This window comes from Mchenga conophoros, linkage group LG4 (assembly GCF_057382185.1).
Source record: "Mchenga conophoros isolate Kocher_MC1m ecotype Shallow Benthic linkage group LG4, M_conophoros_male_GT1.1, whole genome shotgun sequence".
In the NCBI taxonomy this organism is placed as follows: Eukaryota; Metazoa; Chordata; class Actinopteri; order Cichliformes; family Cichlidae; genus Mchenga; species Mchenga conophoros.
Genome location: NC_140529.1, coordinates 31,647,083 through 31,660,204, shown reverse-complemented (window position 1 = coordinate 31,660,204; position 13,122 = coordinate 31,647,083). Strand labels below are relative to the sequence as shown.

At 39.7% G+C, this 13,122-nt stretch overlaps 1 protein-coding gene across 1 annotated transcript; it reads right to left on the bottom strand.

Moving 5' to 3' along the window:
- Positions 1–170: 170 nt before the first annotated feature.
- On the bottom strand, positions 171–12,825 carry kcnh4a (potassium voltage-gated channel, subfamily H (eag-related), member 4a). Its single transcript, XM_085271790.1, has 16 exons — positions 12,449–12,825; positions 8,087–8,320; positions 7,796–7,927; positions 7,536–7,669; positions 6,872–7,124; positions 5,806–5,963; positions 5,127–5,334; positions 4,559–4,753; positions 4,277–4,476; positions 3,154–3,403; positions 2,832–3,046; positions 2,622–2,660; positions 1,843–2,198; positions 1,675–1,754; positions 1,461–1,534; positions 171–1,262 (listed from the first exon to the last, which is right to left on the bottom strand). Exons 1-16 carry the CDS (start codon positions 12,522–12,524, stop codon positions 306–308), a joined length of 3,561 nt encoding a protein of 1,186 aa, XP_085127916.1. The 5' UTR covers positions 12,525–12,825; the 3' UTR covers positions 171–305.
- Between the last annotated feature and the right edge of the window lie 297 nt (positions 12,826–13,122).

The following is a 13,122-nucleotide window of genomic DNA, read 5'->3' as shown; positions in this document are numbered from 1 at the left end:
CATTGAATGGTTGAGTGAGAGTGTATGGTCTGCAAAATAAGATTGCTTCAGCTATGATCTATGCAGACCATGACATAATCTCAATTCACAAATATTATTAATGCCATATAAAACACAAGAACCATCAGTGGAGAAAAACAGGTTTATTCTGTAGTGGCAGTTGGATTCCAATAGTTGATTGAGAACTTGGCTAAATAACAATTTATTAATTTCAAATTTCACACCAGATTTCTTGGTAAGGTACTCTAAACATTACGTCAGCTTTGTTATTTACTCGCTGATAGCACAACCAGATAGGGATGTCATCAGTGTGGCCTTTCTTTCATATCAAGAATGCTGTCTCCTGTGGAATGAGACTCCATGGTCTCTGTCCTCTCTTTATAAAGTGAAGCTTTACTGTCCATGTTTGGTACTTGCTCCATCAGAGAATTTGCCAGATCCTGTGTTTGGTGGACAGGACTGGATCCTACCGGATCATTCTGTCTGGAGCCTTCGACAGTACCTCGCTGGTCCTCGTATCCTGTGTATATCAAAGTGTGGGCTCTTGATGGCGTCAAAGAGCTAAAGGCAGTGTGATACTGTGGTTGGGCTGAAGGAGTGGTGGATAAATGTATAGGTGTCTGGGATTTGGTCTGATTATGTGAAGAATCCGAGTTGGTTTGAACACTTAGGGGTGGCTGGGAGTAGCCACAGTTTACTGTAGAACATAAGGAGTGGGTGCTGCTTATTGTGTGGATTTTTGCACTACTAACCACGTGTGAGGCCTGAGAACTTAATGGGTAGCCACTGAAGGCAGAACTGATACCCAGGAGCGATGGACCTCCATGGGCATGAGAGGAGGTCATGTAAGGAGAGCCTGGAGATGTTCTGGGTGTTTGGAAAGGGCTAGAGAAGCACTGAAGCCTCTGAGTTGTGTCTCTGTCAGAGCAGACCAGGTGTGAACAGGATGGTATTGTGCTTGACGAGTACAGCAAGGCGGAACTGGTGCACTGGGAGGGTATTCCACTGGAGTGCCATATATTTCTAGCAGGATGGCTAATCATTTCATGAACAGGTGGTAACTCAGTGGAGATATTTAAAGGGACATCCGGTTGCCAGTGGCTAGAAGTTGTCACACTTGGGTTGGGGAGCACCTGAGTGCCACATGAACATGTGGAAGCTGGAGAGTTATTGTGGAGCATTGTCATATGAGAATGCAGAAAATGTATTATGTCATGGAGTTCCTTGGCAAGGTTGGAAACATCTTGGTTTAAGTTGTTTACCTGAAAGAATGAGAAATAATGACTGTTTATTCAAAACTGTTAACTGTTTATTTGTAACTGCTATCATGTTAAGTTGATATGAATTCAAGCATTAACTGATTAGATTCACTTGGTCAAAGGTAAAGGTTACTGTGTCCTCACAAAACACATTTGGGCATATTTCAAGGAGCAGCACTTTTGCCTAATAAGGGAACATACCTCTTTGCTTAGCTTGCTGACGCTCTGTCTCACTTCTTCTGTCTCAAGAAACAGGCTACAGATGTGTAACCGATCTGAAAAAGGATTTTTTTTTTAAAAAGTGAGAAACTCATCTAATCTGTCCCGACTTTGGGTTATATTTAATATCTAGTCCTGAATAGAAAGGCTTATATTTACAATTTCTCATTAATCATGCAGTTTTCAGACACTTTACCTGCAACATTAGTCTTTGCCTCGCTCTGTTCCATATTAAACTGAAATGTGTGATCATTATCCTCAATTCCATCCACGACCCTGACAGTAAGACAAATGGGTGTTATATTAATTTAATTATATGCAAACAGATTATTGATATTTGACCAAAGGAGAATGAATAGGTCACCTGGGGCTGAGGTTCAGAGGACTAATACAAGAACCGGATGGCATGAGTTTGGCAGGCCGATGGTTCAAGTCTAGGTCACTGGTAAGACTGGGTAAAGGAGATGGAGAGAGCTCCTCGCTGAAAAAAGGTTGTGGGGAAGGACTACAACCCCTGCTTCCCTGAGCAGGTGATCGGCAGAGCTGCAGTGCGCAGATGTGCCGGAGCTCCTCGCCCAGCAACGTGCTGAGGCAGGGTTGATGGACAGGGCTGCCCATACTCTGTAGTAGAGGCAGTCTCTGGTGCTGAGAGTATTTTACGTGGTCTGTATGTTTTACATCAGCTCCTTGAATGATATAGGGTAGTTTATGATCCATAAACTGAGGAGAAAAAAGATGGAAAACTCAATGAAGCCGATTGCAAAGATTTGTGCATGATTTTTGTTTGGATAATAGATTTGTTTGTTACAAAAATTCTTAGTCTAGTGATTTTGATAGTGTCAGAAATACTTCTCTTGTAGGATAGTTTTAATTAAGCTTAGTGTTTTTCTTGATGACTGGAGTGTAGAAACCATATATAGTACATGCTGTTTGCTCCATTTCTCTCTGTTACCTAGCAGCAACTGGAGCATTATTATCTCAACTATTAAAAAAAAAGGCATTTTAAGTGTTTTCATATCTACATGACATTTATCAAGAGAATGCAATGCAAGCCGGACTAATCCCTTAAGCTAAGACAGATTTAACTATGGCTGTATCAAGCATGTCAAGGCTAAATTAATCATCCTAATGAGGCAGACATACCTGAGACTGCCTGGGTGTCAGCTGAAACCGTGTTACTCCCTAAAGGCATGGAAGTGAAAATGAACAAAGCATTACACTCACACTGGAAACTGAACATGTAAAGCGTTCCATATAGCATAGGTATGTTTGTACACCATATTCTGAATTGTGGTGCATTCGAATGTGTCTCATTCTGAGTTTTATTCCATTGCTTCAAAGTAAATGTCTTACATCAGCTTCACTGCCTTCTCTCAAGTTGTAGGTGAGATTGTGGTGGATGTCCAAGCTGAACCGACTGCAATACTCTGGATAAAGCCCCAGGACCTCCCTCAAAGCCCTGACACTGATGTACTGCAAGTCGCAGTATGTCAGTGCCTTCACATCTGCATTGGTCTTGATCACCTTGTCATGCTCTGGTAGGTCAGCCCCTATGAGGTCGCCTTTGCCTGTAGGGATTGTCACATAAGCATAGTATGTGTAATATGTCAATACACAGCTAATATGTAGAGAAATCTGTATGAAATTAACATTAAAACACTGGGTGCACACTGACCCAGGATCGCTAGGACCATGCCATCTTTCAGAACCTCCAGGGAACCGGAGCACACAAAGTAATTAGCTTGTAGGGCATCTCCTTGGCGAATAAGATATTCCCCTGGTGCACAGAAGGAAGTTTTGATGTGGAGGGAGAGGGAGCGCAGACACCCTCTGCTGGCTCGCTCAAACACAGGCAGCTGCAGTATGTCTTTGTTCAGATGCATGGTAATGTCAGCTCGCAGTTCATCTGGGAAGTCATGTAACAGCTAAGAGCGAGGACACGATAAAAATAAGAACCGCTATTTAATAGTTAACCACCGTACCGGTACTTAAATGCATATAGAGCTTTGCAAGACACAAATTACCCTCTTTTTTTAAGTACTTGTAATTATCAGCTCATTGTTCACCCAGATATTCTTCTCACAGAAACAAAACTCCACTGCCTTCTTGTCTTGCTACATTTCGGCTTGATAAAACTGGAATATTGCAGTACTGCATTTACGTGTTTCCTGTAAAGTCTGTCCCTCCTCTTGTAGTCAAAAATCACCAGGTACTCTCCTTTTAAAATACTTCAATCTTTTTGTTTTAGACAATTACTTAGAGATATTTGACTATGCAATAGTGCTACTAAGAAGCCTACACATATGGTATGGTTAACCACTCCTAAATTAAACAAATTAAAAAATAGGGCAGACTGTGTTTTTAAAGACATGATAATACTGCCAGCATGTTCTCAGAAACCAGTGGCTCTCTCTGTTACCTTCAACACTGAATTAATTATCTGAGGATACTGATGGTTGGGGGTGTTAATGAGTGCTCTCTCTATTTCAGCTCCAACCCTTGTAATTACAGGAACTTCTCCTAGATAGGCTCTGGCAGTATACTGAAATTCTATTTGCAAAAAAGGACTATCTACTTAAAGAACTGGAATAAGACTCCAGAGAATCTGAGGTGCCCCATATTTTAAGAATGGCATTTCTGAGTGTAGAATAACCAATATCCAAAAAGAATAGACATATTATTCAGCTACATATTAAAAATGATGCATTCTGCCAGAAAAATAACTTATGTCCAAGCAAATATTTTTCATAAACACAAAGAGCCAGGAGAACACGGCTACAGTGTGATTCTTTACCCACCTCATTGGTGTTGATTCCATTGTTGACAGACCAGGTGGCCTGAAAGTACTCCAACATCCTTTGCTTGAGCTGTTGAGGTAGCCGATGCACACGGATGAAGTCCTTGAGATCCTTCATGCGGGTGTGGTAGAGGGAGCGACGTGAGTACATGCGCTGGATGATAGCAGTCACGTTGCCAAAGACTACTGCATGCATCAGGGCTGGAGGTGACAGAAATATGGGGACATTCTTGAAACATTTTTCATATAGTTGGGAATTTCCTGCCATGTCCTTTAAACTCACCTCCCATCAGCATAATACAGATGGAGAAGATTTTCTCTGCATCTGTATTGGCGCACACATTCCCAAAACCAACACTTGTAAGGCTGCTGAGGGTGAAATAGAGAGAAGCAATGTAGGCGCTAGGCAAGGATGGACCACCCACGGTGCTGTTGATGTACGGCGTCTCCAGACGTTTTCCCAGCTCCTGAAGCCAACCTGGTGGAAGAGGTTAGAAGGTTGTTACGTAGGTCTATCTGAGTGATTAAATTAACTTTTGTTATTCTTTTTTAATGGTTGAACTTTTCTGCTGTCGTAGGTGATATAATACATGATATAATATAGAATGACATAATGTGTTACTGGTGATATAATGTAATCATTTCTTGACCTACACTTCCTCTGAGGAAACAAGCTAGGGGATGAAATGATGCTGAAGCATTCAAGCATTAGCTGAGATGTGCAGCACTGACACGGCGATGTTGCCAAAAAAAAAAGACACCTAATTTGTCTCAGTAAAGCAAACGAGTGAGGGAGAATATTATACTTTTAACTGTGTGGGACTATTCAAACAAAACTGCAGTGTCCTCACCTATGTCCCAGGTTACTGGGTTACCGCTTTCTATCTCCTTGCGTCCAATGATATACCAGACACAAGCCATCCAATGAGCAAGCAGTGCAAACACAGACATGAGCAGGGTCAGGACTACAGCGCTGTACTGGGAATATCGATCCAGTTTTTGTAACAGCCGTAGCAAGCGCAGCAGACGGACTGTTTTCAACAGGTGCACCAATGAAGTCTGGAAAAGGAGTGGAAAAGTACAACATCAAAGATGCAGATTAGTTTATTTAGTAGTTTTGCCGTTCAAGGATCTGTATGAGTGTGTTTAACTTGTGACACATCCCCACTTCTCTGTTAGTACCATCAAATACTATCAAAGTTAGAACAGCGTAATAGCTGGAGAGTTTGCAGCGGACGTCAAGCAAAACAAAAATACAGTTAGGGAGATGACTTTGTGCGTCAGCTGAAGTTGCCTTTGGCAAACTAAGACTAATCCATGAGAAGTACTAGTGTCGAAGCAAGCAGACTAACAAGAATGTTCAGTGAAGGGCATGAATGTAGAAGGATAATCATCTCCACTCTCTTCTCTGGGGGAAATAGCACTATAGCATTACTCACTATAGGCTTAAAGTTAGTCCATTTAAAGACACTGGAAAGTATAAAACAAAGGTCATTTTAGATTTTCACGTATCTGGAATAAAAGTCTTACCACTGTAATGTTGAAAGCATAGAGAAGGTCAAAGGGGAGTGCTGCAATCAGATCTACAAAGAACCAGGTAGTGCAATAATGGAGGCAGATGGATCGGGTGTCGTACACCACCTGACCTGACTGACTCACAAAGGTGGTACGGAAATTCAGGAGAATATCTGAAAAGGAACAGTAAAGTTAAAAACAAAAGAGAAAGATGGCAAACCAGAACAAAGAAAACAAGATTTCACTAGAGTCATAGCCGGGGCAGTTAATATATAAAATAATATACATTACAACAATATAGCTCAAGAAGACAGCGGGATATTAGGATACAAAGCCTCATTTCAGCAAATAATTAAATCATTGTTATAGTGCTAGTTAAAGTTGCACAGATTCTATGAGTAAGGGGCGGGGGTTGCAGCCCAAGAATGTTAAACAAAGAAACATATCAAGCTGCATGTTGCAAGGACAAATAGAATTTGCAGCATAAGAAGCACAAAGCAGTTAATGCAAGGTTTCCCTGGCAATAAACCCAACTCTCTTTTGTATACTGAAAAGGCGACTGTTTGTTTAATTTCAGTAAGACTGAACTGAGGATGAGTTTAAATGAAAGAAAAAAAGGAAAAACGTGTTACCAGGTGAGCTAATTTTGTGATGGTGTCTGTCCCCAGACAAACTTGTTGAGAGACAAGAAGTCAGCGAGCCTCGTGGCACATGTGCTATCACGCATTCTTTGGAGGAAAAATGGGACGACGTGAGAGAAATCTAATTATGATTTCTAACCTAGGGCAACAAAGACAGCCTGAGTGGGTGAGAAAAAGTAGGAGGTAGTCGTGTGTTAGCCATTGCCAGGGAAACTACTGCAGCTGCACTGGGGAATATGTTTCTTCATTTAAACTTAACATTGTTGTCTGTTCGTAATGTAAGTAACAGGTAGAAGAGACTAGTAGCTTGCAGAGTAGAACCTCTTAGAAAAACATTTTCATTTGTTTAAGGTGTTTAGTATTTCAATTTTACCTAAAAAAATATTAAAGGTTATACTACTGCATCCTTATTTTTTTCAATAAATTCAAATATATTATACCAAGAATGAAGAGCATCTCTACAGCAATGTCACTGCCTATGGTACTGCGGCTGACAAGTGGCCGATGGTCACGGTCCTCATCATGGCTGACAAAGCAGACGTTGTAAGGCACTGTGACTGCGACATAGAAAGTTGCCAGAAGGATTAACCAGTCCCACAGAGCCTTGAACATGCTGTAGTGCAGCAGGATAAAGCGGGACCTCTTCACAGCTGCCACCTTGTACTCGGGCAGGGACGGTTTCTGGAACACACTCTGAAAAGATAACAAGTCATTCAGCTTTAGACTTCAAATCAGCACTGCTTTGATATCCTTGCTTGGTGGCATAGTGATGACACAGATGGAGAGAGTAAGCTAATTTTACAAGCCTGCAAATCTCAAGTGCCCGGACTGTGTTTGCAAGTACTTTAATTCTTGAAGGGCACTAAAAGTATGACACATCATCATCATCATCATCACAGCTGTTTGAATAGGGCCAACTGCCCCTATCTGGTACACAAAGTACGTACCTTGGTACTAAATGCAAAACTCACCTGACTCAGGGTTACCTGATTATTAGCATATAAAGGACAGCTTTGTTGTTGAGTGTAAATGTTTAGCTAGTAAAAGTGCAAAACTGTGCTTTAGTTTTATGTATTTATTTCTAAGCCAGTGGTTTGCTCTCACATTAGGCAACTTCTTCTTGTTCCTCTTGGTGAACAGCCTGTTCAAGTGGTGTAGAATGGTTCTCCCCCTCTCTCTACTTTGAAAAAAGTGTGATTGTCCACTTTTTCTTCTCTGGTCAGCAATCTCTAACATTCCTGTAAGGAAAATAATACGCACTAAATAAAATTGTGTGTAAATTATGCCAAAAAATGCACATTAAATGACACAAAAAATAAGTGCTTTTGTTAAAAACTAAAGAAACGCAAGCAGCCAGGCCTCACCGTCTCTTTGAGTACAGCGATATTTTTTTCCATGTGATTCGCTGACATCTTTGAAGGATAACAGGAACAGCACAACCTCACCTTTCTCATTTTTAATTGGTACAATATCCAGGAGGCACCAGAATGGATTTCCTGGGAGTATTAAAAATGTTATTACAAAGACATTACCTCGTCAGACAATTAATTCACCAAAATGATGATTAGATCTCTAATACTGATGAAATAACAATTTTTTTTGTTGCCAAGCTCAAGTCATTCTCGTTTGTGACCGTGAGTGTCTGTGATTCTCACCATTTTTCCTATAAAAACAGACTTCTCCTTGGTACTCCTGCTGGCCTTCCAGGGCTTTGTCTACCTGTTGAATCACATTTTCACTGGTCTCAGCCCCGTGAAGGAAACGACACGTGCAGGTTTTCTGCATCACCTCTGTTCGAACAAAGCCGGTTAACTCACAAAAGCCATCGGAGCAGTAGACAATAGGGTATCCACAGCTCCCCTGAGTATTTCCCAGGAGGAAGTTACAGTCTGTGAGGAAAATAAAAAGATCAAAAATCAGGTAAAGTTATTGTGTGACCTGGAGAAACAGACATGGCGAACCGAACAGTAGGAAGTGAATAGATGTATCCAAAGTATATAGCTGCAGTTCTGAAAGAAAACATTTAAATGTGTCAAGTATAATGTTTTTTAATATAAATTTTTAAATACAAGTTCTTTTGAAGCACAAAAAGTAACTTTTCCTATCTGAGTCATTCTTTGTATTTTCAGCTCAGAACCCTGAAGTTGGCAGTTATCTAGTGTACATCAAAGAGAGCTTTGAAGTTTGCTGCTGGTGAGCATTAAGTCCAAGAATATATGCAGAGTGCCAGCTGGTCCCAGGACCTCAGTGAGACTCTGGTTCTAAATCATTTTCAGTCATTAGACATTGCACTGATGAATATTTTCCAAAATGTTTTGTCCTGTTAACCAAAAATTTCAATTACATTTCCACCAAACTATGCGGAATTGGTGGAGTTCATTTAAACTGATTGATTTCCTGGCATGGACCCGGCACAATTTATGAGCAAAGTTTAGGTTAGGGTTTTTGGGAATGCTATCCAGAAGCTTAATGTTAGCCTACTTTATCAATTCCAAAACCAATTTTGTGTGCAAACATCTTTTCAAACCTCTAATTGTTGATTTGAGGTGAAGTTAAAGTCCTCCTTTTTTTATTTTTCCATTCACTTCACAGTGAGTCAGGGTGGCTGTAGCTCAAGAGGTAGAGCGGGTCAACTGCTGGTTGGAAGGTTGGTGGTTTAATCCCTTGCTGCTCCAGTCTGTATGCTAAATATACTTGGGAATGATACTAACCCCAAGTCGAAGATGTGTGAATGAGGGATGTTGTATAAAGTGCTTTGAGTGCTCTGGGAGAGCAGAAAAGTACTATATAAGAATCAGTCCACTGACAATGTGAATGGAAAACAGCCCCATAGTAAGATGCTGCCACCACCCTGCTTGACAGACTGTACATTACATCTTTACTCCACCAACAATAGCTCTTATCATTGTTGCCAAATAATTAATAATTAAATAACAGTGTAAGAATAGCTTTTCTTTGTGTATCACCAGTCAAAAAGGTGGAAAATAGAATAGCTTACCCAACTTGCCCAGTTCCTTAAGTTACAAACTGATATATAGAAATAAACTGTTTGGGGTGATGCACTTTAGACTCTATTGTAAAGGGACACAACAACCAGATGTCTTCATCATTCAATGACTAATGGAAGTGTGCTTTCAGTTGTCCAACCCATCAATATTTAGACAAATAGACTGAGTACACTGACATGTCATCTTTTATTTGTTTATTCAAACACACTTTGATGCAAGCAAATTTAATTCCCCCAAAGTTCTTTGTTTGCTTATGTAGCAAAGCACTCCAATGATGATATAGCTGCAAGGACAACACCAAGCACCTGTACTGCGGTCAGATATAATGAGGCTGATGCTTTGTGTTCTCTCTACAGCTTGGAAAGTAAACAGAGACCGATAATAGCAGTTTATTCAGATGCATGCTGTCATACGGTGTTGTATTTTAAATGATTTTTCAACCACAAAATAATTGCCAGCATCACTAAAGGGTGCTAACAAAGTGTTGCCTCCAGAAGAACACATGTGCAAGGTTTTTTATTTTATTTCATTTTTTCACCTGAAGTGTCTGCACTTAATCTCATAAGAAGCTAAATTAAGATCTTCCTGCGCCTATGTTGCCATGGCAATTTGTGCAGGAAAAAAAATGGTAATGTTGCAACAGTAACCTCACTCTGATTTGTACAAAACACATTTAATAGATTTGACTAAGTCCCCTTGCTCAAAGGGGACCTGCTACGATAATCTCCTGCACCACATTTGTATTTTTGGACATTATTGGACTAGCTGTGCATGATTTACAGTTGAAATAACCTTAATTTATCTTATACTGGTGCAAGCCCGCAGTCTTAAAGCTACTCTGACTTTCTTTTGACTAGCCACCCCTCACAAACAAAAGGTTTGAATAGCAATTGGGTCAACATGCCATGACCATGGTTAACACTGACACTCATCAAACCTCAAAATGATGTGAATCACTGCAAAAACATTGTTAAAATGCAAGCATTTGTTGATTCAGATGCATTTAGTATTGCTAACTATCCACAACAGAACGTGGGGAGGAGAAAACTGCAATTTCAGCACAAAAACAAACATGTTTGATAGACTCCTTATGCTTCTACAGGCTACAGTGCACATATATCTAATGAATATTATTCTGAAAGCTTTAAAATTGTCGATTAAGATCAGTACCCTGTATAAGTTGTGAGTGACTAGATGAAAAAGTAAACTTTTCCTGCTTTCACAGGTTGACTGAACCACACCTCAAATTATATTTGATTGGCTCTCTGTCTCTTGCATATGCAGTAATTCATCTAAATTAATCTCTCTGCTCTCATGTCAGGATCATACTGCCTATATTCAGTCACCCTCACAGTATGTGATCCAACACTTTCAAATCAATTAACATATATTTTTCAACTATTCCTGGATTCCTGCGGCATTATGCTGAAGCCATCTCTTGTCAGTTGATCCTTTTACATCCTACTCAGTGACTTGATCAGTCCACCGACGCACGACTCACATACAGAGGCACTGTGGCTGCCAGATAATGAAAACATGTTTGCTGCCCAGATATGTGTAAATGCAATTCTATATCTGCTTTCTGCGGATGTGAAGGTGAGGGCAAAAAACCTCAGAGAACAGATGGAGAATTATAATTATATATAATTATATATATATATTGTTGATGTGTTTCTCTTTTTTTTTCACTAAATCTGATGTAGAGTAAAACTGACATGCTTGGATACTTGATGTAAGATGTAACTTTCCATGCCTGGTATTGTTCATATGTGTTTGAGTGGGTGTAACCAGGTGGATCTGTTCCATATGCTAAGGTAATAAGATTTTTCTTTCTGTATATTAAGTGTTATAGCGTGAGAATGTTGTTTCATTTCTTTGCTTCTGAGGCAGAACAAGCAGGAAGAAAAGCCACGTATTACCCAGAAACAAGAAGAAAAAAAGTACAATATTCTATGTGCTGTAGAGTGAGACTGTTAATCTGCCTCTTCATCTCATGCTAGGTTACATAAGACTGGAAAAATAATTGTGCTTTCTTAGTAATCCAAGCACATGTAAATATTAGCTTTACATTGTAGTGTAGTTTCGCATAATGAGCAAAAATCAAATCATGTCAAGCACTTGGTGCATAAGCTACATTTTCATTTGAAACTTTAATGGCTGTAATTAAATGCTAAAAAGTAATATGTTTTATTAGAGCTGGTATTTAATCAGGATTAATTATTCAGCAAAGTCTAGTGTTTAAATCCAGTAGTGTTTTCACAGTTATTAGCATCATTCTGTAACTGCCGCACATAGTTATTTAATTAACGACACTGTGCTGAGCCGGTCTTATAATAAACAATAGATTTTTCAGTAACTTTTTAAAAAGCTCATATATATTTTTTTTCCCTTCTTTTTTGGTAGATTTTAAACTGAAAGAAAGATGCCAGACTTTAGCTCTAAAACTTTAATGTTGCTCCTGAATAATTTGATTTGCCTTTATTTATTTATTTTGTTTGCTGTTGAGAAAGACCTTGACATTATTATCAACAGGGAAATATTCTAACAAGCAACACATCATCTCAACAAGTGGCTCTTCAGCTCCAACATATTAAATGGGATCTCACTACTGTTGGACATATTGATTGACAGCAGTGTTTATCAGCGCCTGTCACAGTCCTAAATTGGGTTACAGAAATGCCAATGGCAAAAATCCTAAACGCAAGCTGGGAAAGCTTCATCTTTAAAATTGATTGACCTTTTGCAGCCAACATATTTCATATATAAATGTATTATATACCATTTCTTTCAATATAAGTAATACACATTTTAAGAAGAACACATACTGATCAAAATCTGCGGGGACTAGCAGTTTGACTTGTCCAACAATATCAGTCGCAGATTCCGAATACTTGGTCTGCAGGTTAATCGATTTACTATTCATGTATATTCATCAGAAATGTAATTATCAGCATTCTTTTAAAAAATCTGTATTAATGCAAAGTGATCCCCTCTCCCCAAAATACTTACGAGTTCCATCAAAGTGATTGGCAATGGTGTCCAAGAAGGTATTTTGTGGAGCAAGGAGGCCCTTCATTACAGGCATCTTTCACCAGAAAAAAAGGTCACAGAGTCCTAGTTTCAATTAGTTTGCCACCATTCCCTATAGACGACCCGAATTAGACTTTCAACACCGCTTCTTGAGTTTTCTTGTAGCTCTTCAGTGGAGTGGAAGTTTTATATATTCTATATTGAGTGGATAAAACTACTGAACTGTATCACAGAGTTTTCCATTTCTTCTTTGAAGGAAAATTCAGAGGTTTTCCGTGCTAAAGCTCTAAAGCTTTTCTCAGCCTGAGTCAGAAGTATTCAGGTTCAGTTGTGCATCGCTCTGTGCTCAGCACTGCTCCAGTATCACAGCAAAGTCTCAGCTGCTCCTCAGTCAGTGTAACTCCACTCTCCATGAATCTTGCCACTGAGTCCCCAGCCTCTCTCGCTCCCTCCCTCCCCTTCTCTCTCGCTCCCTCTCTCTCATAGAAAAAAGCTTGAACCATCCCCCGTTCTATCCACTGAATTTATGAAATATCTCTTGCCTTCACTTTCTTTCTCACATAAAACCTTGCCTTCTCCCCAGAGAAGTTATTAGAAATAACTTTCCTTTTTCTTCCATCTCTTGCTTTCTCACGCTCTCACCTCTATCTTTT

Bases quoted from the DNA above. Each gene is read 5' to 3' on its own strand.
- kcnh4a (XM_085271790.1), bottom strand. From the start codon at position 12,524: ATGCCTGTAATGAAGGGCCTCCTTGCTCCACAAAATACCTTCTTGGAC. The intron at 7,670-7,795 runs GTGAGGCCTGGC...TTTTCCTTACAG, and splicing joins TCGCTGTACTCAAAGAGACG to GAATGTTAGAGATTGCTGAC. The intron at 5,964-6,871 runs GTATAATATATT...GTTCCTTTTCAG, and splicing joins AGAGATGCTCTTCATTCTTG to ATATTCTCCTGAATTTCCGT.